The 20,281-nt window shown below is 37.2% G+C and overlaps 1 protein-coding gene and 1 long non-coding RNA gene across 9 annotated transcripts in view; one reads left to right on the forward strand and one right to left on the reverse strand.

Moving 5' to 3' along the window:
• LOC148127561 (uncharacterized) overlaps positions 1–20,281 on the forward strand; it is a 100,999-nt gene that overhangs the window by 11,024 nt on the left and 69,694 nt on the right. The window lies entirely within an intron of this gene.
• CIMIP6 (ciliary microtubule inner protein 6) overlaps positions 7,852–20,281 on the reverse strand; it is a 72,516-nt gene continuing 60,086 nt past the window's right edge. For 6 of the 8 annotated variants that reach the window (XM_087930654.1, XM_087930682.1, XM_087930679.1 and 3 more), the window contains 4 exons: positions 15,161–15,371; positions 14,317–14,470; positions 10,063–10,178; positions 7,852–8,375 (listed from right to left, as the gene is read on the reverse strand). In XM_087930654.1, the coding sequence (XP_087786780.1) occupies positions 8,004–8,375; positions 10,063–10,178; positions 14,317–14,470; positions 15,161–15,226 (708 nt within the window). In that variant the 5' untranslated portion in view covers positions 15,227–15,371 and the 3' untranslated portion in view covers positions 7,852–8,003. Of the gene's footprint in view, positions 8,376–10,062; positions 10,179–14,316; positions 14,471–15,160; positions 15,372–18,130; positions 18,326–20,281 lie in introns of all 8 variants that reach the window. The other 2 variants (XM_087930652.1, XM_087930648.1) reach the window with 1 other exon arrangement.

Genomic DNA, 20,281 nt, shown 5'->3' on the forward strand with positions numbered 1-20,281 from the left:
AATTGTAGAAAGTGCTGGTGGAATTGGTGCATAGAAGGTTTTCCACTTGTTTAATGTGATAATTGGTGCATACAATTTCGACTGTGCAAAGAATTGGACATTAGATGCATCTCAACATAACTGTGAGTCACCTTGAGGATACCTAATATAATCCAATAAAAGAAACTTTGTATGGAAGAATTTGTAGAGTTATTCTATCTATCTTTATATTCAGCAAGTGAATCATAAGACAGAATAGTCATAGGGGTCTAAGTGTAATTTGCAAACTCCTTGCCTACGGGACAGATGCGTCACACACTGGCCACACCCACTTCCAGTTTAGTTAAGGGAAAAAAACTCCCAATACATCACGTGATGCCGCTGTGATGATGTGAGTTGGACATCCCTGGCTTAGAGGGCACTCACACCATTTCTTTAACATTTACATTTCTAAACTCTATTTTTAATGTTTAATTCTTTTAAAATTTTATACCGATGCATGTTTTTTTATTGTAAATCACCCAGAGTCACTTACTGTAGATGGTGTAGTAGAAATGTGATAAAAATCAGATTAGTTGGAAAAAATAGATGAAAACCTTTCAGGCTACAGTAGAGAATGTATGACTCAAATTTTTACTGACTATAAATCCTCTTATTCTTATCAGTTATAGCTAGCTCATACAAGCTATCATATAACAATCCCTAGTAACCATGAATTTTCCATCTCTACTGTATGACAAGTCAGTGGAAGTGTCTGATTCCTTTCCATACTCCAAAGAACAGTTAGTGCAGCTGAAGATAGGAGACAGATTATAGTTGAAGCAGGGGATGAAAATGCTAAATTGTAGATGTCTGTCTTAGAGTATCATTTATTTAAGATGACCAACAAGTAGCTATAAAATATATCTAGTCCCTGACAATCATTTTTCTGACTTATGCAAGTAAGTTATGATTTGGTAGTGGTTGCTTTTCATGTGGCAAGTATTTAGCAAGAAACAAAATGCATGCAAGATTTATCAAAGGAGGAGAGGCATTTTTGAGGGCCAGCATCCATGAATTATGGCTTTTTATGAGAGCACTTTAACCATTCACATTCCAAGTAGAAACTCTGAGATCCTGTGTATCTCTTTGTTACTAAAAATAAATAAATCCCTGACCAAATTTCTCCAATCTAGTGTCCTCTGGATTCATTGCAGAAATTGTAAACGTCTATATTTCAGGGGTAACAGAATGCAGAATGCTTCATCAGCCTCTGAACAATAACACAGGCTTTATTCCAGTTTACGTCTGTATGCTGTCTCTTTTATTTCTTCTGACAAATAATTTCAGCTGCATCAGCTGCCACACAATGACTTGCATGCCATTGTGCAAGTTGTTGATTTAATTATTATTTTTTTTCACAGTTCAGAACAGGACAGGCCTAGCTGGTCTGGAGTTCAATCACTGGTTAATGTAAGTGGGGGCTTTTTCTCGAAAGATTCTTTTGCAGAATAGATTTTTAGAGTTCCTGGAAAATTGCCTCGTACAAACATCCTCCTTAATGTAGTCGAGGGAGCTCTAGTCAGAAGAAATGAAGGACAAGATTAATGTTGATGGAAATTAGCAACTAAGGCAGACAAAGGAAGTTCTTCATCTCCAGAGGAATACTCCCCTAGTTACTATTTAGTGGAATAGCCAGTTTAGTCATTTTCTTGGAAAAACTTTCTCCTTTTAATGTTTGCAAGATTTGTTCTGCCCTGTTGTTTCAAGACTGGGAGGAAGCACCCTCCCCCAAATATTTGTGCACACTTTTTGTGTACCATATTGTTTTCAGAAAAAACTAAGTGGACTTGTAGCCCTCAAGACTTTTCAAGCAGTTTTCAATGGGAAATCTAGTCTAGTCTTCATCTGCACTTTTCTCTAATACAAATATTTGTCTTTATTGTCCACAGATATTTTTCTTTTTTGTTTTGTTTCAGTGAGGTTTTTTTTTTCTGAGTCCAATTCAGGGTCTGGTTTTTATCTAAAAATGGATGTTTTGTGACACGAAGACTCATCTTCCTATTAAATCTGCTTAGCCTCCTGGGATTTGTGATGAGTCCTATTTTTAGGGAGACAACGGTTGTCAGGGAAGGTCTGCTGATTAGTTGGTCTGCTAAAGTTATGGAAACACTGTGCAAAGGCCATCTCCTGCAGCTTCTGTATAAATCTGCCAAATGTTTGGCTAAGTAATTTCTAAAAAACAGTGTTATAATTAAGCTTTCAAAAGCAAAAACAATTTTTAAAATTATCCAGTTGCACACACATAGGCTGTAAAAAAAAATGACCAGGCATGTATTTTTAGAGACCCATTTTAACAAAAGTTTATTAATGTGGAAAGACTTCACACAGAGATTTCTGTTATTTGCTTGATTATCATAAGGCAAATTTTTTGATTTGCCTAAGGGTGTCATTATGCAAATACCCACATGTCATTTGCCATCATTTATGTCAGTTAAGTAATGATGTCATGAACCCAGACATATATGTGATCAGCTTTATTTATATTTCTCAACCTTGGCAACTTTAAGATATTTCAACTTTCATGACATCTATAGAAAAAATTAGTTTCCAGGTGGTAGGTTTAATTTTATTTAATTTTACAAGCCTATATCATCCCCAGGACCTAAAATGGCAGATTAGTTTAGGGCAGGGGTCTCCAATCTTGGCAACTTTAAGCCTGGAGGACTTCAACTCCCAGAATTCCTGTCAGCTTTGCTGGCTGGGGAATTCTGGGAGTTGAAGTCCTCCAGGCTTAAAGTTGCCAAGGTTGGAGATCCCTGGTTTAGGGAACCCAGCAGAGATTAATTTGAGAGGCTGACTGGACTGCATGGGTTTTAAGGAAGCAAAGGGCAGAGCCAAATCCAAAAAGGAATGGAATAACAGAGTTGGAACGGATCTTGGAGGTCTTCTAGTCCAACCCCCTGCTTAGGCAGGAAACCCTACACCACTTCAGACAAAAATTACGATTTTTTTTTTTAGGACAGACAAGGATTAGGGTTATTCATTTTTAAAAATTTCAGACATTCTTTTGTACACTGGCTTTATTATTTTTGTATCTGGCTTTATAATTGTATCCACAATTTTAAATACAAGAATAAGTCTAATATAAAATTAAATGAAAGTGAAAAAATATAAAAGAAAAATGAGAAAACCTAAAGGTGCAAAATGAGTAAAGAAAAATAGAAAAGAAAAAAATACACAGAAAGGGCTTCCAGTTTCCTATATAGCAGTTATAAGAACAATTATAAATTGTTTCTCTAAAGTTACATTGTGGGTATCTTCTTTCTATATCTATTTAATCATCAAAACCATTAATCATAAGGTTTTTTTCTGCAAAGAGTCCATAAGGGCTTCCAGTCACTACTAAACATAGATATTATCTTTTCTCTGATGAAACAGGTCACTCTGGCCATTCCTGTGAGTTGTATCATCTTCAACCATTCCTCTGTTGTAGGCATTGCCAACTTGTTTCATCTTTGTGTATAAAATAATCTTGCTACAGTTAGCATGTATAAAAACAAGAAAAAAGTGCCGTGCCTTTTCCCCCACTGCTTATCTATCAATCCCAAGAGACAAAGTTGTAGTTCTAGCTAAAAGTTAATCTTTAAAATCCTCTGAATCACTGTATGCATTTGAACCCAAATTTTTCTATAGGTTTTTTTTTTTGTACACTGACTTTCTGACACCACACAGCAGGCTCGAACAGAATGCTCTTGCCAAAATCTGAACTGATTACTTGCAGAAGTCTTTCAAAATCCATCTAAGGGCTACACAAAATTAAACAGAGGCAGCTGTTTGCTCATAGACTAATAACAAGGCTAAGGGGCTGTGGCTTGTTCTGTGGCTTCCCTTCCCATCAATCAGCTGCTCCCTCCCCTGAAACTATGAAATGATATTGATGGAAGAGAATGAGTGATGAGATTCTAACTCAACGTTAGATAATATACTTGGATTACAAATCAGTTTTAAGAAGGTGAGGGTGGACTGACAAGCTGAGGGGATTATCAGCCAGAAAAATCTATGGCAGCTCTGCTCCCATTGTACCAAGATAACGTTACCCAACCCTGAAACCAATAAATATGAGTACTATTACTTTAACATTTTCAATAACAGTCATCATGGCTGAGGAATTCTGGGAAGTGAAGTCCACACACCTGGCTGATACCCAGATGGGAAGTCTGTGTCAGATATTTCCAAGTATGTAAAGTGTTCTCCTGCTTCCAGTTTATATATGATACACTCAGCCAAACTGCTGATCACCTACCCTAGCCCTGTATCACATTAGGATTTCTTCAGGATAAATTCTTTCTGTCCTTCCTATTTCACATTACTATAAATGGGGATTAAATCGGGAGCTTTCTGAAGTATCCCCTCTTCCCACTTACCATGTCATCTCCAATATTGTAGCTCAATAGAATAAGGAACCAGGCAACTAGGTAATTCCTCTGGCTCTTGGATTAAAAAAAAACCATTGCAATGGCAATGTATATAAATCACACATCATCACAAAATCTCCAGAACCGTAAAGCCTACAAACCTGAAATTTGGACACATGTTCCTCTTGGCTTCTAGGTGCTTACTAAGAAAGGATTTTTTCAAAATGACCATCAGAGCATTAGTATTTCATATATTATTTTTCACATGCTCTGATACTAAGGAGTTCTACTCCCCCTCCCCACCTGAAAAGAAACCTGTTGGATCAAGCTACTGAATTCTTTCCTGAAAAGACTTCTGATTTGTAGTAGATAGTACAAGATTTATTTTATTTTTTTAAATTTCTGTATGCTTAATGTTGGCCACCTTATTTTAATTATAATGTAATCTGGATTTTCAAGGATATCTAATTACATTCGTTACTCAGCTTCTGCAATTACGGAAAATGCTACCAAGCATAAATATAACTATCTATATTATATTTTTATGCAGACAAATACCGTGTTTGGATTAAGATTAAGATTAATTCTTATCAAGTATGTCAATCATACATTGGAGATGATGAAAGTGATCAAAGCACATTCCTTTTCTTCCCTGTATGGATATGTACACACATAACTGTAAGCAGTATTGTAAAACTGTAAGCATAACTATAAGCCGTATTGTAAAAGAGAAAAATGCATACAGAATATATATGTAGCATAACACAATAGCAATAGCACTTAGACTTATACTTCACAGTGCTTTACAATCCACTCTAAGTAGTATACATTGGCCCCAACAATTTGGGTCCTCATTTTACCAACCTTGGAAGGATGGAAGGCCTAGTCAACCCTGAGCCGGTAAGATTCAAACTCTTGAACTGCTGGTAGCCAGCAGTCAGCAGAAGTAGCCTGCAATTCTGCATTCTAACCACGGAGCCACCATGGCTTTTATAATGGGCAGTACAGGTCCTAAAGCTCTGAATTTCTAGTAGTGTGCATGAACAAATGAAAGGCATTATTTTTATAGATTATTTATAAACTTTTACAAAGAATTTGTCAGATCACTGTGAATATAATATGATTTTATCTGATCCCAGACAGATCTGTTTAAAACCCACTTAAAAAGACCACTGGAATTTTTTTGCAAACATTGCTAAAAATGTTATACGCTATATATATGGCATGATATGGTAGTAAGATAATGACAGGGATAAATCTATAAATATTTTTAAAACTAGTCTGCAGATGTGACTGGAGATCAAATCCAGTTCAGGAAAATATTTTAGAAAATATAAAGGTTGTTATAGAGGTGTTCTTCCTGGCTTCACTGAACAATGGAACACAGCTTATATTCTTGTGAACTTTAACTGTCACATTTCCTACAAAAATAGCAGTTGCTTCTATTAATCACAGAATGATGCCATCAAGCATCTAAAAGAATATTTCTTGCACAAAAATATAATAGCCTTGCATTTTTAAGGATATGTACTTTACAAACATCAGATGGATTCCTAACATGCAACATCTTACTAAACAATTGGAATGCTATGGTGAAATATAGAAAATATCAGGATGTTTTTCATACCTGAGATTATTAGTGGTTAACTCAGAACAGGTATTCTTAATTAGATATTATTTCCATAAAATCAGTTTGAATAAGTGTATACATAACACCACACCCTTAACAATTGTTGATAAGAAAAACGAGAAAGTCTGGAGAGTGGATATGGCAGTACTGTACCTGGAGAAAGAACTAGAGAAAATCACAAAGTACAAAGACCTGCAAACAAGCAGAACTACTATGGCAAAAGAAACAAAGACAGTTTTAATAGTAAAAAGACTTGATAGGTGGCTAAAAATGGGGATGGGATGTTACTGGTTCAGCCAGGTTCTATAGAACCTGTAGCTGCAAAGAGCAGCTGACACAGATCCAGTTCGGTATTTGGCCCACCCACCTGCCCAGGCTCTAAGCTATCCTTTATTCCCTGCTTTTCCCTCCTCAGCTGTTTTGCGCGATACAGCTGAGGTTGAAAAAGCAGGAAACAAGAGGATTTTCAACCCGTGCGCAGTGCTTGTCAGCTGTCCAGGTGCCACAGCAGATTTCTTGCAAATGCAGTACACACACGTAGGTTGGAGAACCAGCAAATCACTCCACTGGCTGGCACCTCCCCTCCCCTCCCCACCCACTCACTCCTTACCTGGCATGCGAGCCATCCAACTTGCCTTGTTTGGTAAGTTGCTATTTTTTCCTTTTTTTTCCAACCATCAGCTGTTCTGCTCTGCCGGGAGATTTAGATTAGCTAGAAAGCAGGAAATCCTTGGATTCCTTGTTTTCTAGCTAATCTAAAAGCAGAGGCAAACCTTCCTTAGGACTGAAGTTTCTACTTTCCAGTGCAGACTCAGGTAGCCAATTGCAGATAGGTAGATCTCTAAATGAATCTGTAATTCTGTGAGCAACTCAATCTGCCTGCCTGCTTTGCCTGCTTTTGGGTAAAAGTTGGTCTTTTTTAATAAAAAAAATCAATATTTACATACATGGTGTGTTGTGAGTTAATTTTGTGTTTGCTTGCTAGAAAATTTTATGAGTTTGCTTGCAAGCAAATTATATGTGACAGACTCAGATAGATTGATCTCTAAGTGAATCTGTGATTCTGTGAGCAACTCAACTTGCTGCCTGCTTTGCCTGCTTTTGGGTAAAAGCTGCTCTTTTTTATTAAAAAAATAATCAATATTTATTTATGATATTTACATACAAGCCATGCCACCCAGTCACATGACCACCAACCCATGCAATCAGTAAGCCACACCCATCCAGTCACATGACCATACCCACAAATTAGGTCACACCCGGGGTGGGATTCTACCAGTTCAGACCAGTTCTATAGAACTGGTTGTTACGATTCTGTGCAGTTTGGAGAACTGGCAAATCATGCCACTGACTGGCCCTTCCCCCCTCCTGTCAGATTTCTGCTTTCTAGCTAAACTAAATCACTGTTGTACTGCTTTGCCTTCACCCAGGATGCTTCCCTGAGGCCCAGTTAGGGGTGGTATTCAGGTGGGGGAGAATTGGCCTGAGAGCAGAGCCGAACCTTCCTTAGGACTGAAGCTTCTATTTTTCAGTGCAGACTCAGGCAGCAGATTGCAGAAAGGTAGATCTGTGTGTGAATCTATGATTCTGCAAGCAACTCAATCTGTTTTGCCTTATTTTGGGTAATAGTTGCTCTTTTTATATATATGCATATATATAAAATACAATATTTACACAAATGTTTACAATATCTACATATAAGTCACATGACCACCAAGCCACACCCACAAATTAGGCCATGCCCACAGAACCGGTTGTTAAGAAATTTGAATCCTACACCTGGCTAAAAATGCCAAATCCTATCTGAACACTTGGCTCACTAAGCAACAAACCATAATAATAGCATTAGTGGAAGAAGATTTATTTTATGGACATCTAGTTTTTATAGTCATAAAAACATACTGTGTTACAATTATTCTTTTGAACAGTTTGCTGATGTCAGTCTGTGTTTAGTTGTATTGAAATTACACCAGGCAGACTCATGTCATCTAGACTACTTAAGTGTCAGGTGTTGATGGTGCAGCTTCACAAAGAGGAGGTAACAGGCTCTGTGGTTCCCTAAAGGAAACTGTTTTCGATGGGCTAAAAGTATCCTTCACTTTGTCAGTTTGAGGACTCTCCGAAGTCTCCTGGTCCATTTCTGGAATTCTAGGGTCTGCCTTGGTTTCCAAATTCATTGCTGGTTCTGATGAGTGTGCATCAGAATGTGGTGATGTCTTCTGAGCATTGAATGAGTGGGCTGTGGCTACACCATTTTCTACTGGGGCTCCTTTTTCTGATTTGAGGTCCTCCAGTATGTCTGACCCCTGTATAGAAGGCATTATCTTCCTGTCTGTTTTTTTCTCTGTCAAAACAATTGTGCCCTGTTTCTAAAAAAAATAAAAGAAAAATAATATAGATATTAACTGGGGGACGTTCAGTGGAGAGATACAGCTACAAGCAGAATTAATGTATAAGTTCAAGTTTTGGAACAATATCCTTCTTGTCTCATTCGGTTTGCAACCTACATTTTTCTTAGCAGAAGAATGACTTGAGCCATCCATCTTTGTATCTGCAAAATCTGGGAAGGGTGAGAAAAAAAATGCACCTCCCAGATTGGACTTCCCTTCTCCTCAGTTCCAGGGTTCTCTTGCTCACAGCATTGTGGCTCACTTTTTATTTTTGTTGGGCACTAAATTTCATTTTTGCTATGTCCATATGGATACAATTCTAAACTGTTTGCTTTTGCACTAGGAAAAATTTATGACTGGTTCCCAAATGACTTTGACCATTACAGTCATAGGAAAACAATAGGATTATTATTTTTTTTTGAAAAGGAAAGGAAAATAGAAAAAAAATTAATAAAAGAAATTGGATTCAGATTCTCACAGACTGCCTCAGATAAAAAAATATTTAAAAGTTGATTAGTTTGAATATTAATCTTCTGATTTACCTAATTGATTGTTGGCCCTATTTTCTTCAGTTTGATTGAATTTCCACAATCTTTCCTTCAGGTGAGACTTGTCCTCTTTCTCATCTATTTCTTTTTTTCTCTTAGTTTTTGAAATAGTTCCTAGCATTCAACCTCCTGATCTATGGTTTGTATCATACCTCAATGTTATATATTGTAGGTACCCAGAAGCACATTCTATAACTTAGTTTTCAGCATTCTGCCACACTTCAGTAAAATCAGTGGGGGAAAATAGCCAGGTTAGAACTATGCAGAGTTGACTGAGCCTGGTTTTTAAAAGCTGCAGTCTTTAGGCATGAGACTCAGATTTAACACCACTATTGATTTTTAATGGCTACTTTCTGCTATTAAAAAATAAATCAAGGACATTTTTATAATATATCCAAATAAATTAAAAATTTAAAAGTAATATATTTGCTTTAAAAGTCATAAAACTGAATATAAAAACAACTTTGTTGGTGTTATGTTTTAAAATTAAAGCATGTTTTTTTCATGCAATTGGATTTTTTTTTTTTAGATTTAACTGTTTTATAAGCAAAGAATTTATTTCTGTTTAGCTAAAAAGTAAAATGATTACAACATTTTAGAAGTTGCTTTAGTTTGCCTTTGGAAAAAAAAAGTTTGGAATTGTGGACGACAGTCTAGTTGGGCATAGTTCTACTGAATTCATTAAGGCATGTTTTGGTAAATGAAACGTTAAGGCCTTTCTGTAATATGATGTGATTCAGGTCAGTTATTGTATGATTTACTTCAAGAGGAATTGGTGTTGCTTTTGAAGGAAAGAAAACAAGGGTGGAGACTTGCATAGTAGAATTGATAGTTGTCCCCCAGTATTAGCAACGCCTTCTCTTTTGTTTGTTGCTGTTTTGCCCAAGGATCTTGATTAAGGCAAAGAAATCGCAATACAGCAAGCTCAATGCTTGGGACTTCTTTCTAAAATCATGGAGCCACCGAGACATCAGGTATATTAATTACAAACATCCAGCAATGTTTACAGGAGTGATAACATTCCCTGGACCTCAAACAATGTATTGGAGACTTTGGAATAAACACATCTTTCTGGCTTCCTGATTAATGCGAATAGCACAGGATGCACATTGCTTTACCTTTCCTTGATAGGGAACGCAGGGAGTTGCTCTGGAATTATAGTTATATTTGAAAGTGAGCTGCTCTTGGAAAATTCTCGGAAGGCGACTCGGCAGTTGAGGCGATGCAAGAGGAACTGTGATTAAAACAACAAATACAACAGGAAAAAAACCCCTCACATATATATGGTGGCTATTAAATATATCATATACTTTTAGATAAGTGTGCAATAATATATATGAGATGCCTCAATCATACACAACAGAATAAAGTTAGAACAGGTAGTTCTCAACTTACAAGCATGCATTTAGTGGATGTTCAAAGTTAGAACAGCACTGAAAAAAGATGACTTACAGGGTGACTACAGTTACAGTGACTTACAGTATGACTTACACTCAGAGGTGTTATTCAGCAGGTTCTAACCAGTTCTGGAGAACCGATGGGCGTAAATTTTGAGTAGTTCGGAGAACCTGTGAATACCACCTCTGACTGGAGATTTTACAGTATCCTTCCCCTGCCACACCCACCAAGCCGCACCCATAGAACCGGTAGTAAAAATATTTGAATCCCACCACTGATTTACACTTGATAAACTTATGACAGTTACAGCATCATATGCTCAAAATCCAGAAGCTTGCAACTGGCATGTAGTTGTGATGGTTGCAGGAACACAGGGTTGTGTGAATTTTTCAAACTTCTGACAAGCAAAGTCAATGGGGAAACCAGAATTCACTTAGCAGCCATGTTACTAACTTAACTACAGTAATTCTTTTAACAACTGTGGCAAGGCAGTTCCTAAAATGGGGCAGAATTCACTTAACAACTGTTCTTGCTTTGCAATGGACAGTTTGGGCTGTAATTATAAATCAAGGATGACCTGAACAGTAGTGAAAAGGAGGAGGGATTAATGAAGAAGTCCCACATTCAGAACTCTCTTTCTGCTATGGAACTTGCAGTATATCCTAAACAGTTGCCCCTCAAAGCCAGACTATCCAGTACAAAGTGTCCTGCAATGTTATTGCAAGCAACTCTTTGTGTTTTGAACTAGCTAATGCAGTATAATCTTCTCCCACCTGCATGTTCAGCTTACCATTTCTTCCTCCCTAGGACATTCAGAGGAGGAAATTGTTCAAGAATGCATATTTGTCCTCTCTCTCATTCTCTCTTTCTCTCTGTCTCACATATACACAAATACAAATGCACATGACAGATACTATAAGCCCATTTCTGAGTTATGATTTAACAGCTAATTTAATCTGTTCTGTAGCCCAGGATTGGTGTGAGGTCTGTGCTCCTTAGACAAATAGTGGAGTACAGGTATAGTATGTACATACAAGTTGCATATAGTGGAAATCTTTTCCAGAGAAAGGTGCATGGTCTCTCATAGTTAGTATTTTAGTAGGCCTGGATACATTTTTATTTCTGCCTGAAATTTAATTAATTATTATGTTGTGCTTGAAAAAAAAAGCAGCTACTGATGCATAAAAGCTGCTAAATAAATCCCATTGTACAACTTTTGGGAAACTGATGCTGTTTTCTATTTACAATGAAATCGCAAAGGTCTTAGGTTATTCGCTTAAAGTAGGTTTATGGGAAGGAGCTGTATAATAAGCTTATAAAGCTGTTTTACAATGTGGCAGTCCATTACACATTCATTTTACTATCCTTTAGGTGCCAACTCTGTTATTTCTTTGCTCCATTTTTTTGCAGAATAATTTTTTCTTTACATTTTATTTGTAGCTTTCTTTCAGCTGTTCTTCAGCTTTGCTTCAGTATTTTATTAAGTGAAATGGGTGCCATATTTCAACTAAGGAGGTGATAAAAGACTGAATATATTATAAATCTGTTGTTTTGTTTATCACAGTACTCCCAGTTCTGATTGGCCATAATTTCCGAAATTGGTTCTCAAGTATTTTCCTAGCTTAGAATATAACGTTATTGTCACTTTGAATGTACACTAATTGGCATACATTAAAATAACATTTCATTGCACGCAGCTCTCAAAGGCTTTCCACCTTTTCATAAACATGACAAAATAAATAAGTAAATAAATACAAATATGCATATACCTGCATATATTATATGACATGAAGAAACAACACAGTCTAATTTGGATGTATACATGTACATGGCAAGAGAAATAAATCTTGCAAGTTTACCAGATGGATGGCACAGGGAGCAGAGCTTGTTACAGAATTTGGTAGTCCTGCTAGTAAACAAAGTAGGTAAAGGAAAAGTCTTCTTTGAATCATCATACTTCTTGATAACTACATGAGCTTATAGAAAAGTTAACAAAGAATGTGGGCCATCTTATTAAAGAGAAATCAACTGAAGGCATAACTATTTTTAAAGCGGTAAGTACCAGTAGCATTCTGAAATAGATTCTCTAATGTAGAGTTAAACTACGTATTAACTTTTTTTTCTTTTAAAGCATGATCTACTGATGATGTGTGATAAACGTACATGGCAAGAGACTTACCACTCACTTAATACTCAAGTATGTGCTCTCATTTAGTAAATTTAATTGATGTCGCAGAAAGATTGGGGAATTCTCATTAAGGACAAAACAAATTTCTGTTAAATGAGAATGCATTCTTGCTAATTACATGAACATAAAAGGCCTTGATGCATCAGTGAAAGATCTAACTCCAGCCTAATTTTCATTGTAAGAATTGCCACAATCAACAGGCAGTGAGTGCAATCAACAGTGGCCAAGATCCATCATGCTTAGGATTTGAATCTACTTTCCCTTTTTAGGATTATGACTATGGGTTCAAATGAGTTTTTATTCAGTAAATGAATACATTTAAAATGGCAAAATTTAACTCTATTTAAAATTGTTAATATTTATCTTCCTGTACTGCTCCCACACGTCTTAGAGCAGAGCTAGATAAATATCTGTCAGGACTAGCTTAAGAGTGAAGCTAAACCAGTTCCTAGGTCAGCCAGGATGTTTTTTCATCTTCTGTAAAAATGCCCAGGAAAAAATCATAGCTGTGCTAGTGCTCTTTTTGATCTCACCATAAGGATAAAAATGTTAACTTGTACTTCAAAAGTCAGCAGAAACATTATGATAGTCGACAGCAGAAATGAATGTCTACTACACCGTGAAATAATTATAGTATCCCCTTTACTTGAACAAAACAGAAATTATGATAATTTCTAGTGATGAAACAGGAAGTGGTCACCTTTCACTGCAGTTAACACCTTTTTGTTCTGGAGAATGAAATAAAAAGAACTTCTGATTTTCTTTCTCTCCTTTTTCTGTGAGCAGGCTGTGATGTTGATATATAAGTCTTGCTTTAGGTTTATTTGGAAATAGTGTATGATGGGGCTGACTCTCTGGCAAGAAAGGTTAGAATTTCCTCCTCTAAGAAAAGAATAGTTTATGACCATTGTATATTATTAGCAAGGTTGCCTGTCCCATTCCACTGACCATCATCCACCTATAGCCCCAAATCAAAATATATGACCCTAGGAGATGAATGAAAAAGTAGAGCTGAGAAATCTGCCTGAAATGTAGAAAGATGCCATTGTCCAGTGGTAGAGAACTTGCTTGACAGGTAGAAAGTCACAGCAAAGGGCAAAATGGCTCTGTATTAGATTAAAAGCAACATGGTAAACCTACAGTGGATTGCAAATCAGGAAGAATTTTGATCTTCAATGCATCATAAGAATATAAAAGCTGCAGTGGGTTATCTTTGCATCCCAATTAATCCAGCATTTGGTTCTTTTGATGGTTAATCAAATGGTTCTGGGAAGCAGGATAGGAGCATATCTGTGGACAGATATAGGTTATGCTTTGAACATTGTTTTTCTATTTTACACAGTGTCTGTTTGTACATGCAGAAAGTAATGCCTCTTGAGACTCAATTGGCATATGTTTCAATGATATCACTACCAGTACCTTACAGACTAATTTATTTGAACAACATGGTTCAGAATAAGCCTTATAATATATAATAAAGGAAACAGATGTTTCACCTGTGAAAAGGTGACAGTGGCTAAATGGGAACAGAGGTAGATTATACAGCACAATATTTTGGACAAAGAACAATTGGTATTTAGATTATGGGAATTTAGTTTTATCTACTCTAGTTCAGCAATTGTCAGAAAAAAGAAACCTCCAACAAGCAGTACTAAATATTGGCTGGGCATTTTTGGTTCTGATCATATCGGGTAAATCAAAATTTCTTTACTTTGCATGATAGTAAAATTAGAGCAGTCTATTTTGATAACAGTAGAGTCCACTCCTTCTACCACTATAGACTTACCTATTCCATATGAAGGCTGTAACTTAGAGGGATGTTTAACAGGCCGAGACAAAATACAGTTTGGCTTCTGGAAATCATTCCGGTGAGTGCTCTGCTTGTCATAAGGTGGTTTAGGATGTTGTACAGTGGGCTCAAAGGTCGGCCACCAATGAGACTTAAAAAGAAAAAAAAGCAATAAAAAGAAATGAATTCATTGATATCACAGTTATAGAGAAACAAGAGCTGAAATCCCCAGGGAGAAGCTATTATGTAAATTATCTGAGTCAGGTTTGGGGACAATGCTTAAACGTTAACTTTCCAGACAGGCTCAGGTGCTCTCCTCTTCCAGTTCTCATCACAGAAAGATATAAAACATTTTTTTTTTCAATTTAAACTAAGTTAGAATTATTAGAAACTCGGAGACTCTGAAGTCTGCTCCTCCCTTAGGCATGGAAAGATGCTGAGTAACTTTGAGTCAGTTGGTCTCTCTCTCTCTCCTCTCTCTTCCCAACCCACCTCACTGGATTGTTGTTGTGGTGAAATAGGAGAAAGAAGTGTGGTGTATGTACACTGCTTTGAATTGGGAAATTTAAAAGGGAATACTATTTAATAAACAGAAAGCTTAAAAAACTAAAACAAGTTAGAATCAGCACAGGCCACTTTTACAAATCCTAACTTAACTAGTCACTGTTTGTCCTGATTTGAATGCAATAGCAGATTGTGCCTTGTTTTAAATATTGAATGCTTTCAAATGAATTCTTACAGCTACGCTGAAGCATTGAAGGGTGTGTGTGCTGGAGTCCAGATTTTGCCTGGTATCGTTTGTATGAGTTGGGTTTCAATTTCATTTTATAATGATGAGCACCTGTTTTGTTTTTGTATCCTCCGTTTCCATATATAATACGGGCTCATTTATAAATTTGGTATGCATTCTAAGTAGCTTTGCATGTTGTGGTTGAGGATTATTGCGCCATTCCAATAAGTATCTTTCTTCTTTCTTTGGTGTCCATTCAATCTTGTGTAGAATATTATTTCTTTCTGGGATTTGAAGGTTAAATATTCTGAATGTATCTGGGCTAAAAATAAGAAATTGTGGAAGAAGAAAAAGAGGAGGAAGAAAAGAAAAATGAGAATGAAAATTAAGGTTAAGATTGGGGAATGCTTGTTCTCAAATAATAAGGAAATACATTATCCATTTGATGTACACATTTAGGAATGTAGGAAAGTATATATTGAAGTATTAATCAAAGTAACCTTCTCCACAGTTATCACTGTGTTTGGTAGTTGTAGCCAAAAACATCTAGAGGATACTCAATAGAAAAGACTGTTACCTGAGTCCTTTAACGAGAGGTAGTATGGATTTAATCTGGAAGTTCTGCATACTGTACAAATGAATTAATACTAAAGAATATTTGCTTTGCTTGTTCAATTTCTAGTACTGTAATATACCATGATCCCAATCACATGGTCAAGGCAGATTTGGTATGAAAGTTCCCAAAGTGATAATTTCTATTTATTTCTTTTTCTATTTCTTAAAAGCAGCTAAAGTGAGAGATAGAAAAGGACTTTTTAAAAAATTGGAAACTTTCATCCAGGCTACTTCTCACATTTAAATTACTGCCCTGTTGAAACTGATAATAACATTTGGCCAGGGAAATTCAAATCCAGAAAATGGAATGGGGGAAAGTTTAAAAATAAGTCACTCCCACAACACTTTAATCCAGTTTGCCTCAATGGTATGACTCAAATCATTAGTTCGATACAATCACAGACATCATGCTTTTTAGGTATGCTTCCATAATTACCATGTCATGTTACATTACTATAGTTGAGTATGGAAAACTTTTTAATAAAAAAATTGTATTGATTACATTTCCTGACTGCAAAATTTCCTGAGTTAGAACAATTAATCAGTAGAACAACTTGCCTCCAGAATCCCCAAACAGGATCTGTTCTGGGGCAATGCAAACTTATCTAGTACCAAACATGATTAAGTCCCAGAACCAGAGGGGCTCAAAATCCAAAGCCACTCAGTCTTAACTAGTTGAAGTTTAGTTGAAGTCTTTTATTCCCCATCCAGACTTTCACAGACTCCAGACACTGGGTAGGACACTGGGTAGGCATTACTTGACTAGCCATGGGTGGACAACTGGGTATTGTCAACATTTTCAGGATACCTCACCCCATGGTGATGCATAAGCTCATCCAGTGGTCTCATATAGATATTAAAGAGGAGAGGGAAGACCACCAACTCATGTGGCACTCCACATATCAAGGGCTGAGAGTGAGATCTCTCCTCCCCGATCACCACCAACTGAAACTGACCCTGTATAAAGGAGGTGAACCCGCACAATACTGTGCCACCTATCTCCAGTCTTCTGAGTCAGTCCAGAAGAATAATATGATCAGTACTATGGAAAGCCAACAGGTCAAGTTAAGCAAGGGGAAATGCATAGCCACCATCTTGCTCATGCTGGAGATCATCCAAAAGCACAACCAGTACCATTTCCACACTCTCCCCAGATCTGAACCTTGACTGAAAAGGATCCAGATAATCCACTTAATTAGTTATTTCATGCATATAAGTCTCCTTCTAGATCAGGTTTTGGCAACATCCCAGAATTCTGGGAGTTGAAGTCTATACATCTTAAAATTGCCAAGCTAGGAAACACTGTTCTAGATATAGTCAATAACATTCCCTTGATGTCATTGGTACAATCAGAAGTGCCAGCAATGCGAGAGGCAAGATTTGATGTTAGCAATTTCAAGGCTTATAACTGAGTCTCCTAGCTATTCACAGCTCCAGCACAGAACTGCAAGGACTGTCATCTTTTGAGCAACAAGAAATCAGAAATATCCCTGCTTCATTCTTTAGAAGTGGCTGTTCAGGAAATCCTTCTTATAAAATACATGAGCCTGGCTGTCTCCACTCAACAATCCTCCTCCCACCAAGATCTGATTCCTGATCTTTCACTCTTTCTGTACCTCCTTCCCTCCCTTTTCCATCAATTACAACCTCTTACCCACCAGCCTTATTAATGACTTCCTGGGAACATTCCATACAAAACCATCTCCCTACTATTCTTAGACTCATTATCTTATCAACAGCTTCTGACACAGTAGGCAAACTCAGTGTCTTCATCACCTTGGCATATATAGGGTTTAGCCTGAATTTTTTCCTCTAATTGCTTTTATCACTTCCCAGCCAATTCCCCTCAAACACCCTCCCCAACTTTCGTAAGATAAGGTCTGGCATCCATTTCCATGCCTGATTATCTGAAAGCTCAGATGACTCCTCCCACCTTGCAATGGCTTTTAGTGAGCCCTTGGTAGTTTCCATTTGTAGTAGACTAGAAATCTGACCATTCCTACAGCATGACCATGCTAGATAGGGGTGATAGGTCTTGTAGTCCAGCACCTGCAAAGCACCATTTTACGAAGTCTACTTTTGATCATGTATTTTGTATAAGACAGGGAGGGCCCATCACATTTTGGGCATTTTCAAGGGAAGAAGCTGGAATGATTTTATGATGAACTTTAATCCCCCCCCCCCCATGAATGTGCTGGCGAAAACCACTTCACCTGTCCAATTTCTGCCTCAGTTGATTTCCTTTTACCACCAAAACATGCTGCTGTTTGGTTTGTCTGATAAAGCAATAAATTGCATTCAGCTGCTTCTGTCCAAATCCTATAAACCTTGGCCAAGATAGGTTGAGAAGAATAGGTTCCCACAAACCAGGAGAAAGATCCTGATTTTTTAGAACACTGTGTTTTGAGGCAGAGACACCACACAACCCACAACTCACTTTTGGAAGACCCAAATCAGAACACTTACTACTGATGCGGAGGCGCTCTTTTCCGCCGACTAAAACTGGTCTCTATCATCTGATTCATGAAGGTGGCCCAACAGGATGGGGAAGAAAGGATCCAATATACAGCTCTCTGCAGAATGGCAGGGCCTGTAGTTTCAAATTGTAGCCCCAAGCTTTGATGTTGAGTGGTTGCTTAGTGACCAAGACCCAATGGGAGGCTGAGAAAGAATGTAAAGGGCGTAGACTAAGCAACAGACAACCTACCTTGGCCAAGTTTGAATAGTGCCACATGGCTGAAGGAGAAAAGGAATACCCAACTGCTTTGAGTGTCGTCAGTTCAACCTTAAACTTTATGAGACTAATTTCTGAATAGCTAAAGACGGAATTGCTGTGTAACAGACAGCACAGTGGCATGTATTGGGAGTAAAATAATATTAACCATGATTTTCCTGTAAAACAGCAATCACATATATATATATATTCGTAGATTTTCACAGGTACAGGTATGTAGGTCTAGGTGTGTTCGGGTCTTTTCCCGTGTAAGAGTATCACCAAGATACTCTTAATCTTACACGGGAAAAGACCCAAACACACCTAGACCTATACACACACACACACATGTATATATATATATGTTTTCTTAAGTTTTCGCGGGTATTTATATGTATGGTATTCAGCTTTGTTCGGGTATTTTGCCAGCCAATCAAGACAAAAAAAAAAAAACCCGCTACAAAACAGACAGAAGATATTAGAAATACCAATCAAGCAGAACACAGCAAACTCCAAGACCAATAAACACAGACCAAGACCCCCAACCAATCAGGATGAAGAAAAAGCCATTCTGGCACAGCAGTAGGCTAGCACCAAATTTAAAAGAGAAACGGCTGTGAAAGCCTGACTCACAGGTAAACACAATACAGAAGCCTGATGATGGCAGATGAGATTCTGCCGAAACGTCGCTACAACTTTGAAAGCACAACTATACTGACATGGGAAAATACCCGAACAAAACTGAATACCATATATGTGTACACACAGTACACTTTTTGATAGATGTAATTGTTATATCTATCTGGCCCCAGTAAGAGGCTTCAGCAGCCTTAATCTCCCTGCATGCCTGTCTAGACTGTTCTGCATTTTTTACATTTAAAAGATAAACTTTTGAATTAAAAAAAAAATGAGCTGATATGCTTTGAGGCAAAATGCCTGCCTCCAACCTCTTTATTTTCCAGAATTTCTCTTGTCCCAAATGGGCCCAATAAAAAATAAAATAATGGGTGGCACCACTTTGGCGTTTTCTTTGGCTGTGTGTAAAAAATGATGTCTCCTTTAAGTTTTGTTTAACTCCTAGTAACTTTGTGAACAGATTCCTGCAGGTTTTTTTTTCTCCAGCAGTGCACAAGCAGTTTCCTATTGCTTTCCACCATTTTAAGAAATATGTTTGTTATGCATTTTTTTAAAAGGTGTTTGGTGTTTGGTATGATTGTATATTTTAATAACCTTTTAACCTTAAAATTCCACCATATCAGATTAGTTAAAATTTCCCAGTTTATCCTATAGCCCTTCAAAGAAACTCATCCAAATACTAAGTATGCTTGACCCTCCTTACCTTCCAAGCTTTCCAGTAACTGTTCTTGGTAGCAGATATTTGAGTAACGGTGTTTATTCTGCATACTGCAAATGGTGGACTTAGTTCTCTGTACCATTTGTGGCATCTGCCCAACATACTCTCTATATCCTAAATTGTCCACTAGTTCAGGAAACTGGGAACTTCCCAGTGATGTGCTTTTGCTGGTCATAACTTAGGAAGCATCTTGTCTGTTCACGAGAGGAGAATGCTGAATATAAACAACCAACCAATTTGACTCAGCATGGTTTCTGTATCAACTAGCAATGGTTTCCAGTGTTTTGGATGGGATTTTCCCAGGCTCACCATGACATTGAAACCTTTCCAAGCAAAGTATGTGCTCTATCAAAGATAAAAAGTTTATTTTTATTATAAATATTTGTTTTGTTGATAGGTCTGATTTGGGGTTTTCTGACAATGTTTGGCTTGAATTGTTTTCAAGAGGGCTGATTTTAGAAAAGATGGGATACAAGTTTACTGATTAGTTTACTGATTTACAAAACAGTAAGAGTTGGAAAGGACACTGGTCCAATTCCCTAAACTCAGT

Source organism: Pseudonaja textilis, chromosome 1, assembly GCF_049901715.1.
Source record: "Pseudonaja textilis isolate UNSWEBS1 chromosome 1, rPseTex1.2, whole genome shotgun sequence".
Lineage (NCBI taxonomy): Eukaryota > Metazoa > Chordata > Lepidosauria > Squamata > Elapidae > Pseudonaja > Pseudonaja textilis.